We start from the raw sequence: 25,765 nt of genomic DNA on the forward strand, positions 1-25,765 counted from the left end.
AAACAGCTAGAGGTGTGACTCAAAGATGGAGTATGTACCTGGCAAGCATGAGCTGAGTGCAAAACCCAGGATCACAGTGATAATAATGTTAAAGATTGTTTACCAAATGAACAGGTGCTGCAGTCATTTGCTAATTCCTGCTCTACAAAAGTGTTCCAACTACAACCAACATTCAAGACAAAGCATGGACCATAACCCTGATTCAATGCTTTCACCATCGTTCCTGGGCACCCACAGAACAGCTAGGTTGGCTGTCCCAAGAACCCAGTTTCCAAATTTGCATACTGAAGAATTACCTTCACCGTGCTAACATCCCTGCTACTCAATGATTTGACACTTTTGATCCATCTCTCTCATACTTAGCAGATTTGAAAGTAATTTCACAATACCCTCTGCTTTCTGCAAACACTGCTTTCTGCTGGATTTCCTAATTTTGTTTCTGTCAAACTCCAAATTTTTTTTTTTGTTCTCATAACTTGAGCTTACAAAAGCAGTATCTTTGGCCTTCATTGGCTTCCCAAATTAAGTTATCATCTAGAAGACGGTACCATCAGTGTCTACTGGTATTTTCTGTTTTCCTTGATGTTCGCTAATCACTTGACACAAAAGCAAGTCTCCTTTTCCCTAGGTACCAGTTCAAATACACCTGTACCTGGCTCGTAGATTAGCTACCTGGACTACCCACCCTGGTTCTGACTGTCATCTCCTGCCACAGCCTCAAGCTTTACCCCGGTATTACCAGCACTTGAATAGGACTTCAGCTGACTTCACCACTCATCCATAAATCATGAACTTCAAGCAAACAGAGTTCCTCAATCCTCCCCCCTGCCCACCACCAGCAAAAAAGAGTCCTATCTTTGGGCACCTGCATGGACATGCTTAGAAAACCTCCTGACCTACTGTCAAGCAACAGAACGCCTGTGGAACCCCATTCATACCTAGCAGTGCACACTGGCCCCACCCAATGGATGGAGCCATCTCCTTTTGTTTTCTTTCTCCATCCCAATCCTAGATGGTAATATATCATAAACAAGGACTATTTCCCTTTCATGAACTGCTTGTTCACACCTTTCACTTGTTTTTCCCCTAAATTACCTACCTTCCTTATACATCTAGAAGACATTTCATTAAAAAAAAAAAAAACAAGATACCTGCATGAACTGTTCCAGTCTCTTGAACAGCTGGCTGAGACAAGATCTGCCTCAGTTTATCTTGGTGGGAAAGCAAGGCCCGCCCTGCTTTTAGTATGTACAGCTTTAACTGCTGGCTCCGCAGCAGATCCAAGTCTACTTGTCCTATGGAACAACAGCATTAAAAAACAACACAGTAAGAAACAAACACCCTGTTCAGTTTCTCCTCACCAGCCATGCCACCTCTGCAACAGGAAGACAGACAATGCCCTGCCCTTTGGGAACAGATGGACTCTACACAAATACTGTCAATAATGAAGGTCTTGGGTAAAATTCTCAAATCCCCTGGGTCTACCTCTTTCCCTGCTTTCTAAGCACCTACCCTCAATGGGCTGGAGTAGAGATTAGCACCACATTAGCTATTAATGGCAACAACAACAAGTTTTCCAACCTGTTGACATCTCAACAGGATGACTGAGTCACAAATAGAAGATTTTGTTTTCTTACAAAATCCTTTGAGGAAATTTTTTTCAGATGCAGCTGGTACTTTAACGGGTGAAGATCATGGCCATTTCCCTAGGTCTTCTGTAATCCAGTGGGGCATAGTCATGCCACAGGAAAGCCAATCCCAGGCTAAGCCACCATGATAATATGGGTGGGTTCAGGCATGGCAGCCATATTCCCAAGCAGAGTGTGGTGTAGGCCTGAGAGGCAGCACAGGGACCATGGAGCAAGAGAATGAGAACAGAGGTTCATGAACACTAAGCTTGACCAGCTGGCAGACAGGTCTGTCTGTTCACCATGAGGAGAAACGGTCAATACAAAGAGAAGGTGGGCTGAATTTTTGATATTCTGTGATCCATATGCATGGACCCTCCACTCACAAATGTGAACTGGAGACTCAAGAGTTGAAGGCAGTGCCCAAATACATGTTGTGGCAAAGGAATAGAGGGGAAAAAAGCTCCAGGAGCAAGTAAAATGAATCAGAAGTTATGAGTGAGACCAAAAGGATTTCAAGGGTATAAAAAATAATCAAGAAAGCAAACCGATTTTCTTTTCGGGACTCAAAGAAAGGGTTTTATACAATACTAGTTGCAATCTTAGCCTGGAATGAACAAAGACAAAGCAAAATAAATCCAAATATAAAGATAACACAAAGAGGCTAGGAGTAGAATCCCCAAAGGCAAATAGGCCACAGGGCCAGATGCTGGAGGGCTAATAGAAAGGAGAAGAACATAAACTCTTCTCTAAAAGCTAGCTCAGAATAGACACTGCCATTGAGAAGAAGATGAGCAATAGGACTCTGGATATGCTTGCAAACCGTGGTCAAAGGCTAACTCAAAAATGCTTCATCAGCACACACAAAAGTACACTCTAATGGTAGTTAAACAAAATGGTAAGTCCATGTGAATCCCTAAATGTCCACAGTCATATACACTCACTCTCACAGAAGGACAAACACATCCCCCCAAAATGCTAGTTCACCAAGATGCATAACATACTGACCTGCAAAGGCCTGTTTAGGTGATTTCTTTATTTTGTGCTTTTCCAATTTGCTACCAGCAAGGTTCACCAAATGAGCCCAGACAGAGAGCATGGGCTCTGTGAAAGGCAGGTTGGTCATACTAAAGGGCACAGCTGGGAGCTAAAGAAAAGGCATAGAAGCTTTCAATAGTAGCCGGTGAGATTAACACGTGAAATAGTCTGAAAGTTATTAAAATCATCAGTGTTAATGGTAAGACACCTCCCATGTACCCAAGTCAATTCACCCCTCACAATAATTTTGAAAAATGGCATTAAAAGCCGGGTGCTGGTGGCTCACGCCTTTAATCCTAGCTACTCAGGAGGCTGAGATCTGAAGATCGAGGTTCAAAGCCAGCCCTGGCAGGAAAGTCCTGAACTCTTATCTCCAATAAACCAGTCCATGAACTCTTATCTCCAATAAACCACTTAGAAAACTGGAACTGGAGTTGTGACTCAAGTGGTAGAGCACTAGCCTTGAGCTGAAGAGCTGAGGGAAAGCACCCATGCCCAGAGTTCAAGCCCCATGACCGACAACAAACAAGTTCAAGTGCTAGCATCATAAAAAAAGGAAGGGGAGGGGGCGGGGGAAAGAACTTATATGTACAGCAAAACATAATGAGGGTGGCTAATTATTATCTTCTTAGTCATTTTCTACGTATCTCAAATATTCTGTGTATATTCCTCTAATAATAATAAAAAAGCGGTTTACAAAAAAATATAGGCAATGTAGTACTTAATTTACAGAAATAATATAGCTGGGCACTGGTGGCTCACACTTGTAATACCTAGCTACTCAAGAAACTGAGATCTGAGGATCATAGTTCAAAACCAGCCCAGGCAGGAAAGTCTGTGAGACTCTTGTCTTCAATTAACCACCCAAAAAGCCCAAGTGGTGTGGTAACTCAAGTGGTAGAATGTTAGCTTTGAGCAAAAGAGATCAGGGACAGCAGTCAGGACACAAGTTCAAGGCCCACAGCTGACAAAAAAGAAAAATAAATCACTCATCTTTCCTATCACCCGTAATTCATACATTTATAATGACAGTAGCAGCTAACACTTGTCATTCAACAAAATTGGCAAGTATTTTCTTTAAATGTATTTTTTTGTCTTTTCTTTTTTGATACTGGGGATCGAACCCACGATGTTGCACTTGCTAGGCAAGCGCTTTGCCACTGAGCTACATCCCAGCCCTAATTAGGGAGTATTTTCTGCATGAAGAAAGATTATTTCTCAAATATTCATTCTTAAGCTTCTTAGAACTTATTTAATTTTTTTAAAAAGTTTTATAAATTTATCCTGTGGCATTACTAGGGTTTAAACTTAGGGCTTTGTGCTTAATAGGCAAATGCTCTACCAGGTTAGCCATACCTTCAGCCTTTAAATTCTTATCTTAAAATAATTAACCTATCTTGTAGGTTGCCAATGCTCTTTCATGTCTTTGAGGATAAAACAATCTATGAACTATATTCCCTATATATCCGAGAGGTAGCCCTGCTCATATCAAGAGCACAAGCTAATGGGGGGAAAAAAAAGGAAGTGGTTGGCCCCTGCACATGGCTTCCTGGAAGGCAAACGTAAATTACATCTCTTTCCAAGTTCTGTTAGAAGCCAGTTCTAGAGGAACTCTGTAACACAGTATAAGTTCACCTACTGGTTTCAGCTGATTCAACGGGCAAATGCGGCAAGTGCGCATGTCAGAGAACTGCACGGTGATTCTGCCCTTCGGGGTGATGCGAGTCACAGTGCCCGCTCCAAACTCATCATGCGTGACTTGGCCCCCTAGGCGCAGGCGACCGTCGATTCCTCCGATCACAGCCAGGACGGCCATGAGGCCCCCCACTTCCGGGTTCTCGCAGTCAGGGAAATAGTCCTCCAGCAGGGCCTGGTGCAGAGAGCAGACAGCAAGTGTGACAAGGAGAGATCACAAGCTTAAGAGTTAACCTGAATTTTATTCATGGGTGTATGTATTAATTTTTTCCTCTTTTCATGTAGGGGCAGGGTTTCACTATGTACTGTCCAGTCTAGAACAGACTCCCAAGCTTAAACTTTCATCACAGCCTCCCAAGAAGCTGGGTCTGCAGGTATGGAACACCCTGCCTGGCTTCGCAATTCTATTTTTTGGAGGGACAGGTACTGGGGCTTAAACTCAGGGATTTGAGCTCACTTGGTTTTCTTGCTCATGGCTGGTGTTCTACCACTTAAGTTCCATCTCCAGTCAGGCACTTTGCCAGCTAATTGGAAATGGAGTTCCACAAACTTTTCTACCCAGGCTGGCTTCATACCACAATCCTCCAGGTCTCTGTCTCCCGAGTAGCTAGGATCATAGCTGTGAATCATCAGGGCTCAGCTGAATTTTTATATTCAGTTCTTCAATAATTCCATTGAAATATCCTCAAATATTTACCAAACTAAACATGCATCTTGTTTAGGAAGGTTAACTGACAAGCTAATGTTCCACAGAGGAATGGCCAACTTCCATGAGCATGTGGGGACCCACCCTTTCCAGTGGCTTTTCAGCGCAAGTGTGGGTGACGGAGTGGAGCTGGGAGTTGATGTATTTGTTGATGAGCCCATTCCACTGGGGCAGGGAGTGCAGGGTGCGGAGGAGGGCCACTACCTCTTCAGCCAGCGTGCTGCTGTGAGTGGCCGTCAGAGAGGCCTGTGGGCGGGCCCTGCGCCGGCGCAGTGTGGACTCTGAGGAGGAAGCAGAGACGAGAGCTGCATTTTGATCCACTCCTCGGACAGACATCACAGTGATGTCCGGGGAGAGCCACCCACCTCTGAGTAACGGGACATCAGAAGAACAGGTAGTGAGTAAACTTCCCAAGAAGCCAAACAGCTTTTCCACGAGGCACTTCATGTCCCTCGCCCTTTCTGTCTTGTCCCACGAAGGCAGAACTGCTTGCAGTAAATGCACGGCTAAGATCTGGTCGAATAATTGAAAATTGCAAGCTTTTACAGAAAGTCATTCGCTGAGAGATGAAACGTCTTAGATTTTTTCATTCTGTCTTTCTTTTGGTCCCTATAATGCAATCAAGTCGTTTGAAACTCTGATGTTGGCTATCATGTTGAATAATTGTCAAGAGTTAAAAATGAGCTACAATGCCGGGTACCAGGGGCTCACAGCTGTACTAGCTACTCAGGAGGTTGAGATCTGCGGATCATGGTTCAAAGACAGCCCGGGCAGGAAAGTCCATGAGACTCTTACTCCAACTAAGCACAAAAATAAATAAAAACATAAAAAAAATTCCGGAAGTGGAGCTGTGGCTCAAGTGGTAAAGCATTAGCTTTAAAGCTCAGCAACAGTGATCAGGCCCTGAGTTCAAGCCCCAGGATGAGCACAAAAGTCAATAAATAATTTTTTAAATTGATTTAAGCAAAGAATGTAAGCAAAGAATTCTTGCTCTACCACTAAGCCACACCTCTAGTCCCGTTTTGCACTGTTTTTTCTTTAAAATAAATAAAATAAAATCTTGCTTTGGCTTCTCATCATTGCTGGGATGATAAGCATGACCCACCGTGTCCAGCTTCCCTCTGTTGAGATGGAGTTTTCCCTCTGTTGAGATGGACTTTTCTGCCTGGGCTGGCCTTGAACTGTGATCCTCCCACTTTCAGCCTCCTAGCAGCTAGAATTACAGATATGAGTAACTGGCACCTGACTTACAGGACCACATTGATGAGGCAGATGAGAACAGCTGCAGAACTTAATCACTTAACAGAAAGGCAAGTATAACAGACTGAGCAACTCATACAACTGCGAATAATTAAAAGACCCTCCACCACATGTTTCCAGAAAAATAAAGATGTACTTGGGAAATTACTTCTGGCTGTTTTCTACAATCACTGTTGAATAAAGGCACCTTATTTCAAGGTTTGGGAGCAGTGGTATGTGGGTGCCCGGCAGCACATTACCTGCCTCTGCAGTGAGGCGGCTGTGAAGGGGGCATGCCCTTCCACAACCTTCATGAGCAGCGCGATCCACCGGGGGGAGCTGAGGGCACCGCAGGCTTGCGGCGTGAGGGCAATGCTCCGCACAAAGCCCAGTGTGCACCAGCTCCGGTGCTGCTCTCGGCGAACCAGCCTGTCTGGAGAAGCTGTGGGAGAGGAGAAAGCAAGCTGGGATCAAATCTCTAGGGAGGAAATTGGGAGTCCCACCCTTACATGGAATTCGGTTGTTTTGTGTTTTCATGGTAGCAGGATTTGAACTCAAGGCCTCCTACTTCTATCATTTGAGCCAAACCCCCGGCCCACTGATGCTTTAGCTATTTTGAGAGAGAGAGAGAGAGAGAGAGAGAGAGAGAGAGAGAGAGAGAGAGAGAGAGAGAGAGAGAGAGAGAGAGAGTGAGTGAGTGTGTGTGTGTGTGTGTGTGTGTGTGTGTGTGTGTGTGTTACTGGAGTTGGAACTCAGCGTCTGATACTTACTAAGCAGGCATTCTTCTGCTCAAGCCATACCTCCTGCAGAAGGGACCAGCCTTGGACCCACATAAAGACCAGGCACATTCTACTATACCCAGCTTAACAGCTGGGATGAAGTCTTGCTAACTTTTGCCCAGGCTGGTCTTGAATCTCTTTTATTTTTTTGTCGGTCTTGGGGCTTGAACTCTGGGCTTGGGTGCTGTCCCTGTGCTCTTCAGCTCAAGGCAAGTGCACTACTGCCTGAGCGACAGCACCACTTCTGGTTTTCTAGTGGTTTATTGGAGCTAAGAGTCTCATGGACATTCCTGCCCAGGTTGGCAGGAGAGATCCTCAGATCTCAGCCTCCTGAGTAGCTAGGATTACAGGCATGAGCCATCAGCACCTGGCTTGGCCTTGAATCTTAATATTCATCATTTCTGCCTCCTCAGCAGCTGCGAGTACAGATGGAAGTCAGTGCACCAAAATTAACTCTCCTATTTCATTTTCAGTAATAAGCTACTGTGCACATGGACTACAACAGGACATTCAATGAGAGGAATGGAAAAAGGCTTTTAAGTGAGCCCAAGGAACATTTCACAGCATTATTTAAATCTTTAAAGTACCATGCAGGAAATCAGATTAGCTAGTAAATTTTACAAATGAGTGATAGGAAAATAACCTGTTATTCTAATAGCGGTATGTTTCAATACGTAATGTGTTTGAGCAAAATCTCATGTGTTTTAATGTCTCCATGATCTCATTTGTTTAATCTGCATTATAAAGTTCCAATCTAAATTTTAAAAATCTACCCCAACACAATGATAATGTGTCTTTCTTAACGTTTTTCTTAAGAGTCTTACCATCTAGTCAAGGCTGGCCTGGAACTCACTATGTAGCCCAAGTCGACCTTGAACTCCTGATCCTCCTTCCTCTACCTCCTGAGTGCGGGGACTATAGGCATATGTCACCATGCCTGGTTGAGAATCAGGTTCTCGTGAGATTTACACAACTCAGTGCTGGCATGAGTGGGAGGACATCTGTTGCTCTTGGTTTCCTCAGACATGAGCTGTCTCCCCTTTCCCACTCTCTCCCAAGCTGAGGTGTGCAGCCTGGAGTGTGCCTTACTTTGGCCCTCCTTCTCCTGTAGCGGCAGCTTACCTGTCCTACTGCCCAATCTGCCTTCCAGCCCTCCAGGATTGCAGGATCCACCTCCACGCACACAAATCCAAACCCACACACCTCCCTGATTTCTCAGGCACACTAACCCACACTCTTTTACACTTGTTACTCATGATCATCTGCTTACACTCAGATTCACAGACTCATACCTACACAATCACACTGACATACCCAGAGACACACCTTCATGCTTCCAGTACAAACTCACACACGTACCCACCAATCTAACACATTTTCCCACGCTCACATTAACACATACTGACATTCCAGCACATATTACACGAATTAATCCAAACACACTATCACACCATCATATGCTCTGAAATACTTCAACATATTCCCCCCCACCCCACATAAGGCACACACAAGTCAAGTACTCACACACTCACATACACCTTCAAGACCTATCATATACATACCCCACTGCTTCAACTCCTATTTCCCATACTTACATCCATATATAAGATAGTAGACATTCACTCAGAACCTGAGTATGATTTTATTTGGAAATAAGATCTCTGTAGATGCTATTAAGGATAGAGACAAGTTAATGCTGGATTAAGGTGAGCCCAAAACCCAACATGAGACACAGAGGAGGAGATCATGTGGGATCAGAGGCAAAGACTCTGGAGTGACATAGCCACAAGCCAAGAAAACTTTGAGCCACCAGAAGCTGGACAAAGAGACAAAGGATCCTCCTCCAGATCCGCTGAGAGGAACACAGTTCTGGCTTTTGATTTGAGATTTTTGCTCTCCAGAACTATGAGAAAATACACCCATTGTTTTCAGGCAATGTAATAAGGTAGAATAGTGTCCCTTAGTGCTTTCTGTGTTGAAGCCCTAACCCCTAGAACCTCAGAAAGTGACCTTGTTCTGAATAGGATAAAAGCAGATGTACTTAGCTCCGGTACGGTTTACCCGTATCCTTACAAAAACCAAAGTTACAAACAAGACATGCTCATCCACAGCTAAGGAATGCTGGGAGATCACCTGCAAACCACCAAATGCTAAGGAAGAAGCCAGGAACAGACTGTCCCTCATGGGGTTCAGGAAAAACCAGTCTGGCTGATCATTTCTGTTGTTTATTTTCCACTCAGTTGAGGTGCTATTATGGGAGCCACAAAAACTTAGTATACGTATAGTCACACCTACTGAAACATGTATCACACTTGCCCACAAACACACACGCGCGCACACACACACACAGATTAGATAGATATTCTAGGACCACAATTACTCATGTCATACATGTCTTGTCTGTTGTTCCGCTTTCCACTAACATCCTCAGCAGTCCACACAGTGTCCTGGTGGCCTCACTCTGCATGACTTCTGCGTGAACTCCAACGGAGAGGCACAAGGTTTGCAGTAAGTTAATAGTGCTGGTCATCATCATGGCTGTGGGGTGGATGTTCCTTTCAGTTTGTTCAGCTTCTGGTAAAAGATGATCACAATAAGCACAATAAGAGACCATACTTGGAAATAAAACTAAAAAATGATCCTGTATATAATTTAAGAAATTTAGTATCTATTCTTTTTGTGTGTGTGTGCTGGGCCTGGGTACTGTCCCTGAGCTTTTGTACTCAAGGCTAGCACTCTACCACTTGAGCGACAGCTATACTTTGCTTTTTTTTTTTTAATTGGAGGTAAGAGTCATGGGACTTTCCTGCCCAAGCTGGCTTTGAACCATGATTCTCAGATCTCAGTCTCCCGAGTAGCTAGGATTACGGCCATAAGCCACTAGTGTCCAGCTCCTGTTCAAAGTTTTCTTTTGAAGCAGTTTCGGCTTCACAGAAAAATTTAGGAAAAGTACAGTGATTTCATACTCTTCTTCATTTTAGAAAGGGAAACCGTATTAATATGAAAAAAATGTAACTGAGGATACACTAAATATTTACCCTAATTATTTCTTTCATACTTCTTTTGTTGTTTTTTAAAGACGGGCTCTTGTTATGTTGCTCGGGCTAGCCCAACTCCTGAGCTAGGGTGACCCCTCTGCCTCAGCTTGCTGAGGAGCTGGTAGTACATGCACACACTACTGCACCTGTCTCCTGATCAGTTCTATTCCCACCTTCCTCAACAGACATGAGACTTTTGCATACCATTAAAAAAAAAAAAACCCTAGTAGATAACTCTTACAATGAAATGATTTTAAACTTCTGCTATTTTAGAAAGACAATTTATCAAATATTAACCTAGCTCTTGGGATAAGGACAAAGCTCCTACATCCACGAAGCAGGAAGCCTAGGCACTTAGAATGTCCAGCCTATGAGCTACGGACTAAAGAGGCCACCCTGCTGTCACCTGATCACCCCTTTCCTGGCTCCTGCTGCTCAATGAGGAAAGCTCCCAACCAGAGAGCCAGACTTGCTGTCCCTGGTTCATGGTGAGTGGGCAGAGGAAGGGGCCACATCTGATCTGAAGTCGAATGGGGCATCTTCGCTGACAGGACAGCCAGCACCCACACTGAAAACCATGTGCATCATTGCTAACAGTCCCTTACAACCACCACTGGAGTGAGCACGTATGTTCCAAACCTACTCTGGGCTGTGTGGGACAGCCTCCCGCTCCCTCTCTACCAGCTGCTCTCTCCTGAGCAAACTCTTACAGGTCATGTGGTCACTATAACGGCACTCCCTCCTTTTTTTAAATTTTAAATTGTTACTATAAAGGATATGGACAGAGGGGTTATAGTCACAGAAGTCAGATGATGAGCACGCTTCTTTTTGGACAATGTCATCCCTTCTTTCTCTCCTAGTTTTCCCCTCCCATCCCCACTTCCAAGTTGTATAGTTCATTTTCCAACTTGGTGTCTACTGAGTACCACTGCTGTATGTGTTCACCTTTGGTCCCTCCATTTCTGTGCTCCCTTTTACTCTTCCCAAAGACAGATAAATGAACAAACAAGAAAAAAAAAAACCCAAAACAATGACAAAAACCTCATTTCCATTTACTGGAGTTCATTAAGATAAATAGAAACATTATGCACACAGGCATTGTGCCTTTGACTTCCTCCCCTAATGCAGCACTTTCGCATGCCTGATAGTACTGCACCTAAGAGCTGCCACTGAGCGGGAGGGACCTCACCAAAGTGAGTCAATCATGTGATGCTTGATTCAAATGTCCCAGGGTTTTTGGTATAAATCTAAAAAATACCTTCCTGCAATCTTAAGATTTCCATGGATAGGATCAAACTTTCTGGGTCTACTTCCAAACTCTGCTTTCCTGGAGGTAATAAAAGTACTAACTCTACATTAGTTGACACATTTGGAGTCTAGGACTAGGGAAGAGAGGTAAAGGAAGGACACATGTCAGTGCATGCTGTGCAGAGCCTGAGGCTGGTGGAGAAGGGGGAAGGAGCCTCGTGCACCGCAGGGCAATGCAGAACCAACCACACCAGGACTCATTCTCTTACTCGGGCTCAGTGCCCGCCACACGGACCCACTAGAATGGAGACTGCATCTTGTATTTGTATTTCCTTCCCATTCTCAAAGGGGGAGCAGGAATGGTTGAGGAGTAAATGCACCAAGTCAGTAATGGCAGGGCAGCTGGTTCCCAGAGCCACTTTGGGTACCTGCGTCAGAAGCCCTTGGGGCCCAGATCAAATCAAATTCTGAGCAATAGTGCTAAATGAATCCCAAACCACTGTTTTAACTTTGTAAAGGGAAATGACAGCTAGCCAGCACCTGAGCAAGCAGGTCACCCACCGGAATCATCCTCTGTGTCGGAGTCCTCTGCAGAGGGCTGTGCAGAGGCCGGCAGCTCTGCCAGCTTGAGGTCGTACTTCCCTTCTTTCCCCATCCTGTACGAGTTGGTGCTGCCTGTGTCCCACTGGACTCTGATCCACCCGTCCTCTCCCAGCTCACCAATCACATGGCCTAAGCCTGGGGGAGGCCCATCCTGCAAAAGCCAAAAAAAACCCCAAAGATTAATTAAAAGGATGCATGCCCTGCCCTGAGCCCTCTATGGTTCCCTCCACTGAGACTTGTACACAGATGTTGCTCTTGGCAACCATTTCTGTAAAGAAGGCTGTGTCACTTATACTTATAAAGACTGGTTTCAAACCCACCTGCAAAATGTACAACTCCTAGTATTATAAATATAAATAAATATCATGAAATAACATGCTCATTACCAAAGACTAAGGGGTAGGGGTGAGTATCTTCAACACTGTAAGTAAATAGAGAAACAGTCTTTCTAGCATAGTCCTGGCTATACTTGAACCACTCTGCTCAATTCTTTGTGGAGCTTTGTAAGAGCAGAAACCGAAAATATATGCTAGAACATCGACATTTCCTCTCTTCTTCTGTCCCTCATAACCCCTCCCTCCTGGCAACCCAGGTAATGCTTCATTTCCCATCTCTAAGACAGAAAGCCATTTATAGAATGCCGTACCTGTCCACACACATTGCCTTTTCTAAGATGACTGTGACAGAGCCCATGCTTAACACTGTGGCTCAGAAAGCCCTGAAACAACCAGTGAGAGAGGAATATTCTGCCAACATATGATGTCAGGATAGGTGACCTATGTCTGGAGTCACGTGACAGTATTAGGGAATGAGCTGCTATGAGGAGAGATGGGAAGATGATCACCCACCCAACCAGCCCACCCCAAACTGATAGTGTAGCGCACTTCACAGCACATACATAGCCATCAGCTCCTGGGGGCAGCATCTGGGCTCCCTTCCTCCCAACTTTCCACAATCAGAATCAGAATGTGATCTATCAAAGTGAGCCACATGACAATGAATTTCCTTAAAAAAAAAAAAGTAGCTCTTGCTCAACTCAATTCAATTTTTGGTGCCCCTTTACATGTGGCATTTTATTTTAGCTGTTCAGGAATTTGTAGCTATACACACATCTATGTATAATCCAGAGTTAAGATGGTTAACTATTCTAATTTCTCCTAGGACCATGAAAGTGCAGATGTACAGAAGGTGACCATGTGTAGCTACTGAGCTCCATCAAATCTCTGCATACCTGATCGCCCCATTTCCAGTCCACACCTCTCATGACCCTGGTTCCAATCTTCATCATGGCAGCCAGTTCTGGTCCTGAAACAGGAAGTTGCACAGGAGCTGTTTCCTTCCTTGTTTCTTCTAAAACTGTAGCAGAGGCTCCTCGGGCCGAAGCACTCATATCTTCTTCAATATTGTCACAACTAGGACCTGCCAGAGTATCAAACACAATAGCTGAGCTAGTAAGGAGTTATGATACTCTATTTTTAATACATACATTCACATGTGTGCATGCGTGCAGGAGTGCATGGACCTGGTGGTGAATACTTGAAATCCTAGGCATCAAAAGTTCAAGGCTGGCCTGGGCTACATAACAAGACTATCAAGATAATGGATTAAAAATAAAAAGCTACGTGCTGGTGGCTCATGCCTATAATCCCAGCTACTCAGGTGGCTGAGATCTGAGGACTGTGGTTTGAAGCCAGCCTGGGCAGGAAAGCCTGTGAAACTTTTGTCTCCAATTAACTACCAAAAGGAGCCAGAAATGGAGCTGTGGCTCAAGAGTTAGTATGCAAGCCTTGAGCACAAAAGCTCAGGGATAATACCCGGCCCTAAAATCAAGCCCTAGTACTGGCACAATAAACAAACAAACAAAGTACGTACAAAATTCAGAAAACACTAGTGAAGATTGTAAGTTTAAAGAATCCATGTTGAATTTTTAAAATCAATTAATAAAAGACATACTGTGGAAAATTATTAATTAGATCTAGGACAAAAGGAAAGTGGCTTATGTCTATAGTCCTGGCTCTGTGTGAGGCAGGGACTCGGGAGGGCTTGAGGTTCAAGGCCAGACTGAGCAAAAAAAGTTAGCAAGGTACTATCTCCATCATTAAGCCGGGTATGCTGGTATATACACTTGTGAAGGAAGAGAAGAAGAAGGAAGACTAAGGAAAGAGAAGAAGAAGATAAGGAGAAGCTGGAGCAGGAGGCAGGGTCCATCTGGATTTCGGAGGGCTCACCCCATTCCCTAGGAGAAAGCATGGCTCACTGTGCCTGAATGGACTGTACAATGTTGAAGTCTGCTTTCCTTGGAGTCTGGAGCCTGGTTCACACCAGGAAGAGAACAGATCTAACAGCATCCCTAGTGAAAACTCCATGTGTTGATTAGGAAAATCAAGCTTCTCTGATAGACAGCCCTTTATAGTTCTTGTCACAACTCATTCTGAGGGATTTAAGTGTCCTGTGCAGGCCCCCTCAGAGAGAATGCTGGATGCTTATGCCCATCTCTAAATGATGCCCAAGAACCTTTACCCTCTGATTTTGCATTATATCCCATTCAGTGTAACAGATCGTAACCCAAGTATGACTATAGGCGGAGTCCTATGAGATTTCCTGGCAAATCACTAAAGTTGGGGGTGATCTTAGGAAGACCAGACACAGTAGGTAATGAGAAAATTCTCTCAAACACTTCTAAACAGAACATTATATAAAAGACTGATCTAATGAAGGGATGGGCAGAGCAAGATAAACATTTGTACCCGATGGCTATGGAACCCTCCATACTACAAGACATAGGATGAACTGTTTCTTGTCAGTTGCAAGAAGTCTAATTTACCAACGGGTTTGAAAATAGTAAATCTAACTTGGGGAGAACACTGCTTGCAGGATACTTTGACCATACAAACCAAATGTGTCTTGGCAAATCCTTTGGGTTGTTGTTTTTTTTTTTTTTTTGCTTACTTTTCCCTAAAGATAGGGAAAACTTATTTTAGAGCAAAATAAGTTTCAAATAAGTGGAACTGGAGCCCAAACTGAAAAAGAAAAAAAAGTGTGTTCTTTTAAAAGTAAAAAAAAAGAGACAAGTCAACTTCTAGGATTACAGCAATCTCTGGGAAAAAAGCCTTTTCTTAAGTGCAATTGCTGCCTTGGCCAAGGCCCCAGGATGAACAGAAGCTGCAGGAATGGGGGTTGCAGTCCAGCTTGCTGTTAACCCTATGAATGCTGATTTTACTCCTGACTGAACATGCAACCATAAAAGGGGAGTTATTTTAGATAGCTTACACTCAGTGTTTTATTATATCTGGATATACACATAAAGTGATTACAAAATAAATACTTACAATTTCTTAAGTAATAAGTCATCCTGATATGGGAAAGTTGCAAATAGAGATACATGTTCCTTAGACAAAATCTGCCTTAAAAAAAATGCCAGTGTAACTGGCATTTAAACTCATAAGTACTGCTCACAGCACAACCCTCAAATAATCAATTTGTTATTAAATCCTAACAGATTAATGATTTGCACTATGACTTTTCTCTATTGAGAGGACAGACAATATATGCAAAAAAGCAATTGTATATATATATATATATATATATATATATATATATATATATATTTTTTTTTTTTTTTTTTTTTTTTTTCCTGAGACATGGTTTCAACCACGTAGCCCCAGACTGGCCTTTAATCCTTCTGCCTCAGCCTTCATTCAGAAGGCTGGAATGACAGGAGTGTGCCAAAAGCCTTTGCTCATTTTTGTTATTTTTGAGTCATTCTTAGTTGCTAACAATGCATTAAGTAACCAGATACATCACCACTATCAGCTGGCTGTCATCTAGTCAGGTACATAATTGTAAGTGGGTCAGGGTAAACGCTAGGATTGAAAAAAAAAAAAAAAAGCTTGAGAAAACTTTTCTTTTTCACTTAGATTTAGACCACTGGACTTGCAGCATTTCTGACTTTCAGCCCAAGATCAAATACTATAAACTAATTACCACTAATAGACATGCAAAGACTACTCTACCCCAAAAGAACAGCATACATATACATTTTTCTCAAGTACATTTTCTTAAATGAACTAAACTGTTTATTTAATTTAATATACTAAAATTGCTAACAATACCATCTGCAACCAAAATGGAGTGGTTAGAAACTCAAACTAGCAGGAAAACTGGGAACTCACGATATATGGTAATTAAACAATACTTAAAACAACCAGTGGACTAAAAAGGTAATCACTAGGATATTAGAAATACTGAAGGTGCATGAAAAATTAAAGAGTACAACAATAAGAAGACTAAAAAGAGGAGTATATATTTATAAAAGCATATACCAAAATAGATCTCAAATATAATTCCTAGAGAAACTAGATAAAAAACACAGTAAACCAAAGTTAGCACAAGGAAAAAATTAAAACCAGAGAATAAGCAAAATAAAAAAACAGATTCTACAAAACCAAATTGGTTTTTAAAAACTAGCACCAAAGTTTACAAAGAAATAGGTTCCTTATGAAAAAAAATTAGAGAAGAAACAGATAATGAAAATCAGAAATGTAAACATGGAAATTACTCTGTACAAAAATTCAGATGATTATAAAAGAATATTGTGAACAATTATATGCCGACTAGAAGATTACCAAGATAGAAAAACACACGAATTATCCGGACAGAACAGGAAATCTGAATAGGGCTTATAACAAATACATAAAGTGAATCAGTAATCAAAATGCACTCACAAAGAAAAGTTAGGGACAACATGTCTTAACAGGTAAATTCTCCCAAACATTTAAAAAAGAATTAAGAACAATCTTTAAACTCTTTTAAAAACAGAACATTAGGGAATAATTCTTAATTGACACTATGAGGTCATTATTACTCTGATAACTGTAAAACCATAAAATGCTGCTGAAAGTACATCCCACAAAACATGAAATTCTCATTTCATGAATATGAAATTTCATAAATATGAAATGAGAATTAATCAATACTGTTAAAATGGCAATAAAATGGCAATATAATTTTTAGCAAAATCCCAAAGGTCTTGTTTCCTTATATGGAAAAGCCAGCTCTGAAATTCATATAGAACCACAAGGGACCAGAAATACCCAAAATAACCTTGAGAAAGAAAAAACAAAGTTGGAAGACTCACTTCTCAATTTCCAAGGAAAATACAGTCCATAGAACAGGAGAAAGTATCCTCAAATCATACATCTGCTAAAGGTCTACAGATCTGCAAAGGATATTTTTAGAAGAATTTGAGGACTGTCATTAATTCTTTAAATGTTTGGTACATTTAAAAAATGGTAAATTTACTAGTACTCCTATAACTCAGCAAGAGAAAGACAACAAATATCCCTTTCCAAAATAGACAAAGGACGTTTCACCAAAGAAGATATGCAGAGGATCAAACAAGGACAAAGCATCTGGCCCCAGTGAAATGCAAATCAAAACCACAATGAATTTGTAGATTGCCTTTGGCAGGATATTGATTCTGCCAATTCATGAACATGGAAGTCTGTCCACCTCCAGGTGTCTTCTTCAGTAAAGAATTATAGTTTTTTTCATACAGGTCCTTCAACTCCTTGGTTAGGTTTATTCCTAGGGCTTTATTTTGTTTGGTACTGTTTTGTTGGAGGCTATTTTGAACAGAAGAAGTTGTTCTGATTTCTCACTCCACCTGCATCTTGCTGGTATACAGAAAAGCTACTGATTTCTGTATGTTGATTTCATATCCTGCTACTTCGCTCAAGGTACTTATCAGCTCCAGGAGTTTTAGGGTAGAGGCTTTAGAGATCTTTAGATACAGGATTGTATCAGCTGCAAACAGAGATAGCATGACTTCCTTCTATGCATGGATCCTGTTTATATCTTTCTCTTTTTTTTTTTTTTTTTTTTTTTTTTTTTTTTTTTTTTTTTTTTTTGTAGTATCTATAAGCTTTTATTCAGAGTATGTAATTTTTTTTTTTTTTTTTTTTTTTTTTTTTTTTAAATTGTATTTTATTTTATTTGAGAACATACTGTACAGAGGGGCTACAATTACATGGGCAGAATAATGCATACATTTCTTACCAAGCATTGCAGCCTCCTCCTTTGTTTACCCTTCACTTCCCTTCCCTGCCTCCCCCCTCCCCCCACCCAATTTTACCCCCCTCCCCCCAACCAATTATACCCCCCTCCCCCCCCACACCGTAATTGTAAAGCTGGTTTTGACATGACATTTTGTACTTCTCATTGTTGCAACAGGTCCACCTGAATCCTTAAACGATTTGTTTGTCCCCATCTCCTCCACATGATATACTGACATCAAATATAGTGAGAGCGGGGGTTACACTGTGGGGGAGGGACATACAAAGTAACAAAGAAATAATCTTATAAATGCATTAAAATACATGCATGAAAGAAACGAAAACATTAAAATACATATTTAAGGGTTCATTTTCCTAACATCACATTATCTGGCCTTTTCCGCTTGACTCATACCTATACTAGATATTGCAAATAAGGGAAACCATGGGACCTATGCTTCTTTGGGCCTGGCTTACTTCACTTAATATAATTTTTTCCAAACCTTTCCATTTCCTAACAAATGGGGAAATGTCATTCTTTCTGATGGAGGCATAGAATTCCATTGTGTATATATACCACATTTTCTTGATCCATTCATCTACTGAGGGGCATCTGGGTTGGTTCCATATCTTAGCTATGGTAAATAATGCTGCAATAAACATAGTTGTGCTGGTAGCTTTAGTGTGGTCTTGTTTGTAAACATTTGGGTAAATGCCCAAAAGTGGGATTGCTGGATCATAGGGGAGATCTATGTGAAGTCTTTTGAGGAACCTCCATACTGCTTTCCAAAGTGGTTGAACAAGTTTACATTCCCACCAACAATGAAGTAAGGTTCCTTTCTGTCCACATCCCCTCCAGCATCTGTTGTTATTAGAGTTCTTGATTTTTGCTGTTCTAACTGGAGTGAGGTGATATCTCAATGTTGTTTTGATTTGCATTTCTTTTATGGCTAGGGATGTTGAACATTTCTTCATGTGTCTATTGGCCATCCTTCTTTCTTCTTCAGAGAAGCTTCTCTTTAAGTCTTTCGCCCACTTATTTATTGGGCAGTTGTTTCTTTGAGGATTTGTTGTTGGGTGGTTTAATTTTTTGAGTTCCAAGTATATTTTAGATATGAGACCCTTGTCCGTTGTATGGCTAGTAAAGATCTTCTCCCAATCGGTGGGCTTTCTACTGATCTTGCCAGCTATGTCATTTGCCCTGCAGAAGCTCTGCAATCTTATGCAATCCCATTTGTCCAACCTTTCTTTGATTTGTTGTGCTTCCGGGTCTCTATTCAGAAAATTTCGACCTGAGCCAAGGAGACCTAGGGTTTCTCCTATTCCATCCTGTAATGTTTTCAGAGTGTCTGCTTTGAGTTCAAGGTCTTTGATCCATTTGGAGTTGATTCTGGTGCAGGGTGATATATAAGGATCTAGCTTTAGTTTTCTACATGTAGTTAACCAATTTTGCCAGCACCATTTACTGAAGAGGCTGTCTTTCTTCCATTCTATTGTTTTAGCTTCCTTATCGAAGATTAGATGGCTGTAGGTCTGTAGGTTCATTTCTGGGTTTTCAATTCTATTCCATTGGTCCTGAGGTCTGTTCTTATGCCAATACCAAGCTGTTTTGATTACTATGGCTTTATAGTAGAGTTTGAAATTTGGTATTGATATTCCTCCAGCAGTGTTCTTTCCGTTGAGGAGCGTTTTTGCTATTCGGGGTCTTTTATTGTTCCATATGAATTTTTGGATTGCCTCCTCTATTTCCTTGAAGAATGAGGGTGGAATTTTGATAGGTATCGCGTTGAATTTGTAGATAGCCTTGGGAAGTATTGCCATTTTCACGATGTTAATCTTGCCAATCCAGGAGCATGGGAGGTTTTGCCATTTTTTAAGTTCTGTGTTGATTTCCTTTTTCAAGATTTTAAAGTTTTCATCATAGAGGTCCTTCACTTCTTTGGTTAAGTTAATTCCTAGGTATTTTATTTTTTGAGGGGCTATTACAAATGGAGTTGCTTTCCTAATTTCAGCCACACTTTTCTCATTGTTGGCATATAGAAAAGCCATTGATTTTTGGGGGTTAATTTTTATATCTTTCTCTTGCCTTATTGCTCTGGCTAGGAACTCCAGTACTAAATTAAGTAAGTGTGGAGACTGTACATCCTTGTCTTGATATTGTTTTTATAGGAAATTGCTTCAGTTTTTTACTATTTAGCATGACAATGGCTACAGGGTTGTCAGAGCCTTCATTAGGTTAAAATATGACCCCTCTATTCACCTAGATTCCCCAGTTTTGTTTTGTCTTATCATAGAAGGACAGTAGGTTTTGTAAAGGCATTTTCTGCATTAGGATCATTATGTGATTCTTTAAAATCACAATAGACCCTTGACAGAGAAGGAAAGTAATCCAAAAATTGGTATAGGATCACTAAGGCACTGAATAGCGAAAGCAATACTGAAGAAAGGAAGTAGTGCTAGAGTTATCACAATTGCAAGTTTTGAACTAGACTTCAGAGCCACAAAAACAAATACAGCTTGGTACTAGTAGAAAACAGACCTGAAGACTAGCAGAACAAACTAGAATACCTAAAAATGAATTTATACAACTACAATCATCTGATTTTTGGCAGACTTAATTTCTTTCTCTCACCTTACAGTAACATCAATTCAAAGTGGATCAAAGACCTGAATATAAGACAGGAAACCTTGAAAATACTACAGGAAAGAGTAGGGAAAACACTGGAACTAACTGGCACAGACAGAAACTTTATGAATGTTCCATAGACTCAATAAATAGGGAGACAGAATTGACAAACAGGATTGCATCAAGTGAGAATAATTCTATGTGGCAAAGGATATAGTCTCTAAGGTAAAAAGACAGCTTACAAAATGAGAGAAGATCTTTGCCAGCTATAAATTTGACAAAAGTCTAATTACTAGAATTTACAAAGAGCTTAAAAAAACTAAACTTTGTCACTGGTGGCTAATGCTTGAAATCCTAGGTACTCAGAAGCTGAAAACTGAGGATCACAGTTCAAAGCCAGACCAGACAGGGAAATCTTGTGAGACCGTCCAACAAATCACCAGAAAACTTGGAAGTGGTGCTATGGCTGAAAGTGATAGAGCACTAGCCTTAAGCAAAAGAGCTCAGAGACAGAACTTAGGCCCTAAGTTCAAGCCCCATGCTGACACAAAAAAGAAAACTAAACCCCTAAAAAAATTAATAACCTAATTAGTATCTGGGCAAAATGCTAACTTCTCAGAAGAGGTACAATAAATATATGAAAAAATGTTCAATATCCCTGGCCATAAAGGAAATACAAGTCAAACAACATTGAGATTTCATCTCACTTGAGTCAGAATGGCCATCATCAGGAATATAAACAACAAATGTTGGAGAGGATTCGGGGGACAAAGGAACCCTGAATACATTGTTGGTGGGAATGTAAAATATTGTAATCACTACTCAAGTCAGTATGGAGATGCTTCAAAATATTAAAAATAGAACTACTCTATGATCCAACAATATTACTCTTGGGTATTTATCTAAAAGATTACAAATAGGATGTAATAAAGGTCAGATGCCTTACATTATATATATGTGAAATATATAATGAAATTTTATTTATCCATTAGGGAGAAAAATATTATGGATCGATCAGGAATAAAATAATTGACTACAGTCAGGGTCAGAGAGAAAATGGTACATGTTTTCTTTCATTTGTGGAAGTTAGATCTAAAATATATTAGAAAACACAGACAGGGACATATGCGCGCGCGCACACACACGCACACACACACACACACGTGTGGTCAAACTGAATTAAGTATGATACATATAGGCGTGTGTAGATATATGTGTGTGTAAAAGTATGCACATATATACACATATGTATGTATATACATATATAAATATACACATATATATACATGTTACATATATATGGGTAGAAAAACTTTTGCAGTTTCTCAACAAATAAACCATAGTATTATTATTAAATATAGTATTATTATTATATAATCCTGTAATTCTATTCTTTAAGTAATTAAAAGGATTAGAAAAGATCCTATATCTCATCAAGTTGTCTTCATCCAGGATAGTTCAACACATAAATCAAAAAATGTAATACAGCATATAAATAGAAGCAAAGACAAAAATCAGATAATTACCTTAATAAGTATAGAAAAAAAACTAACAAAATCTAAGATGCCTCCATTATAAAAGTCCTGAAAAAAATCAGAACAGAGGATTCATAGAACTTTAAAGGCTACATATGACAGACTCAGAGCCAACATTATACAGAATGGGAAAAAAAAAATGAAAGTATTTCTTGTAAAATCAGGAATGAGACCAGGATGCCTTTTCTTCAATATAAGGCTTGAATTCTTAGCCAGAGCAATAAGGCAAGAGACAAATAAAACAGATATAAATAGAAATGATAGCAGTCAAACTACAGTGTCAAAAAAAGAAAAAGAAAAGAAAAACCAGCCATGGACATAAGATTAACCAAAGATGTTAATGACCTCCACAATGAAAACTATAAAGTGAAAAAGAAAGAAGAAAATAAAAGAGTAGGGAGGGAAGCTTGGGAGGGAGGGAGGGAGGGAGGAAAGAGGAAAACAAGGAGGAGACGATAGGACACAAAAAAAACTCCAAGAAGCCAAAGCAATCCTGAGCAAAGTGGCCAGTGCTGGAGTTGTCACAACTCTATTTCAAAACCACTATACCTTCAAAATATACCTCAGAGCCACAGTATCAAAAGCAACATGCTATTGGAATGAAAGCTGACAGAAATAATAGAACAGAATAAATAGTCCAGAAATAAGCCCAAGCAGGAATAGTCAATCAATTCTTAACAAAGGCACCAAAAACATACATTGGAGAGAAATCTCTCAATAGTGATACTGTGAAAACTAGGTATCCACATTGGAAAGATTGAATCCAAATCCCTAGCTTTCACTTTGTATAAAAATCAATTTTAAAACAGGGTCAAAGGCCCCTTTTCAAAGATAATCTTTGAAACTACTATGGGGAAACATTTTAAGTACTGGCATAGGCAAGGACTCCTTGAACAGTACCCAACAGCTCAGTAAATAAGGGCAAGAAGTGACAAATTCAATTATATCAAGATAAAAAGAGTTGATGTACAATAGAAAAACACAGTAAAGAAACAGGTTACAAAAATGGGAGAAAAGTGTTGACCAGATACTCATTTGAGATTAAACACCAAAGGAACAAATAATCTAATCAAGAAATAGACAAAACAATTAAACAGGAAGTTCTCAAAACAAGTAACAAAAGTCAATCAATACATGAAAAGTGTTCAACATGCTTAGACATCAGAGAACCAAAAATCAAAACTACATTGCAAATCAGGCATCGGCTTACATCTACAGTCCTAGCTAGTCAGGAGACTTGAGATCTGTGATCTTTCATCCAAAGCCAGCTTTGGCAGACAAATCCAAGAGACTCCAACAAATCAGCAAAAAGCCAGAAATGGAGGAGGTATGGCTCAAAAAAGCCTTAAGGTCCAGAGTTGAAGCGCGCACATGCGCGCACGCGCACGCGCACACACACACGCACACACACACACACACACAGCTCACTGATAAGAATCCAAGGGGGGAAAAACATAACTCTCACTCACTGCTAGTGGTAATGAAAATTAGTCCAGCAGTACGGAAATCAATATGAAGTCTCTCAAAAAATTAAAACTCTCATATAATCCAGCCATACTACTTTTGGGTATATACCCTAAAGAAATTGAGCTGATTATTATTATGGAAATAGTCACATTACCTAAATTATGCAGCCAGCACAGGTACCATCAACAGATGAATGGATAAATATGGTACATATTCTTACTGGAGTTTTACTCAGCCATTAAGAGAAATGAAACTATATCATTTCCTGTAAAATAGATGGAACTAGATCACCTTGTTAAGTGAAATAAGCCAGTCTCAAAAGAGAAATACTCCATGTTTTCTTAGTTGTAGAAATTTACCGAAAATAAAATACAACAACCAACATTACAAAAGTGAAACAGGGATTAACAGGGAAGTAGAAAGGGAAAGACCAAGCGTGGGAATAAATAGGATCAAGGTATACTGAATGCATGTATGGAGATGCAATGAGGAAATCAGTGAAACAGGGATTAACAGGGAAGTAGAAAGGGAAAGACCAAGCGTGGGAATAAATAGGATCAAGGTATACTGAATGCATGTATGGAGATGCAATGAGGAAATCCATTACTATGTATAATTTAATATATTTCCATAAAGAAAAAATCATGACGTTTCATATATGACTCCAAACCACTGCCAACGTACCAATCAGCCGCAGCGCTGTCTGTGTGAGTGCCAGGGTACCCGAGTTGAGCAGGAGGTCCAGGTTGTTGGCACCATGTTGCAGAGTGATCATGCTGAGCATCACCAGGAGAAAGCGAGCTTGTGGGATGGTCCCCAGGCTTGGTCCTGAAGGGTTCTCATTAGTAATGGTTTGCAGGGGAACAGGCTGGATACCTAGTAAGTATTGACATCTACTTAAACTTCTGGGTCATCCATACAGCAATATAGATGTTATAGAAAACACTACAGAGTCTGGGTTTCTTATATATCATTCCTGTAACTTTTATTTTCCAGTCAGTTCCCATATAGAGAATAGATGTAATTGTCCTACAACCTGCACTCCACACACAGACATCTATATCTGTCTTCAAGACTCAGTAAGCTACTCTCTAAAACCCTTGGGGCACACTTTTATTTTCAACAGAATAGTTATGTTTCTCTGTAGATGCTCAAAACTCTCCAGGAGACAAGTATTAACATTTGACACATAGACTCTTAGTATGTATGGTATTTTACAAAAATATAAAAATTTCAAAATTGTGCTTTCTGCCAAATTTGAAAGCTACTTAGAATATGAGAAAGCTAATACCATCTTAGGACATCAATGTAATGTTCACATTTCCAAAATCAAAAATGCTCATTTGCACATTGTCACAACCTGTAGTCTAAGATCAATGAAATTATGCTGGCACAATCCTAACTTGAATCCTAATGCAGCCTTTTGGTAATGAGGATTTGGTTTGGTTGGAACTCACCAAGCTCTTTAAATTTGGCACTAGCATCCATTAAAACATTTCGAATATTCTGAACAGCCCAAGCATACAGCTTGCCAAAAGTAACTTCCAGTAGCATCCGATTAAAAGGTGGGATCAAATCAACATCCTTTAAGCAATCTGTAAGGGGTTCCCTTTCAAACAGAGGAAAAGAATTTTAGTTCAAATACAACCAGATTTTTTTTTTTTTTTTTGTCATTCATGGGACTTGAAGTCAGGGCCTGGGTGCTCTCCCTGAGCTTGTTGTGCTCAAGGTCCATTCTAGTACTTTAAGCCATATCACTACATCTAGCTTTCTGTTGGTTAACTGGAGATAAGAGTTCCATGGACTTTCCTGTCCAAGCTGTCTTTGATCCCCAGATCTCAGCCTCCTGAGTAGCTAGGATTATATAGGCATGAGCCACCAGTGCCTGTCACAAGCAGATTTTTTTTAACTTCATTAGAACTATTGCCAGAAATTCCTGCAATTAAGAAAAAAAAAATTGTATACAGTTTTACCCAATATCGATTCCCTCAGGAATGAGTCTTTGCCACCCACAGAACATGGCATACTGTACAGATGGAAGTAGGAAGTTTTTGGCTGCCAGCTTCAAAATTGTATCTATCCCTTCCAGGCGAACCTCGGCTCTCTCCAA

At 40.6% G+C, this 25,765-nt stretch overlaps 1 protein-coding gene across 4 annotated transcripts in view; it reads right to left on the reverse strand.

Annotated features, from left to right (window-relative positions):
- Positions 1-25,765, reverse strand: part of Herc2 (HECT and RLD domain containing E3 ubiquitin protein ligase 2) — a 152,250-nt gene that overhangs the window by 63,928 nt on the left and 62,557 nt on the right. For 3 of the 4 annotated variants that reach the window (XM_070043051.1, XM_070043052.1, XM_070043049.1), the window contains exons 33-44: positions 25,629-25,765; positions 25,113-25,264; positions 24,340-24,531; positions 13,206-13,393; positions 11,933-12,125; positions 9,477-9,659; positions 6,567-6,748; positions 5,433-5,580; positions 5,152-5,348; positions 4,306-4,536; positions 2,637-2,775; positions 1,152-1,295 (exon numbers count right to left, since the gene is read on the reverse strand). In XM_070043051.1, the coding sequence (XP_069899152.1) occupies positions 1,152-1,295; positions 2,637-2,775; positions 4,306-4,536; positions 5,152-5,348; positions 5,433-5,580; positions 6,567-6,748; positions 9,477-9,659; positions 11,933-12,125; positions 13,206-13,393; positions 24,340-24,531; positions 25,113-25,264; positions 25,629-25,765 (2,086 nt within the window). The remainder of the gene's footprint in view (positions 1-1,151; positions 1,296-2,636; positions 2,776-4,305; positions 4,537-5,151; positions 5,349-5,432; positions 5,581-6,566; positions 6,749-9,476; positions 9,660-11,932; positions 12,126-13,205; positions 13,394-24,339; positions 24,532-25,112; positions 25,265-25,628) is intronic. The other variant, XM_070043050.1, reaches the window with a different exon arrangement.

Source organism: Dipodomys merriami, unplaced genomic scaffold, assembly GCF_024711535.1.
Source record: "Dipodomys merriami isolate MVZ:Mamm:240054 unplaced genomic scaffold, mDipMer1.0.p SCAF_33, whole genome shotgun sequence".
NCBI classification, from domain to species: Eukaryota; Metazoa; Chordata; class Mammalia; order Rodentia; family Heteromyidae; genus Dipodomys; species Dipodomys merriami.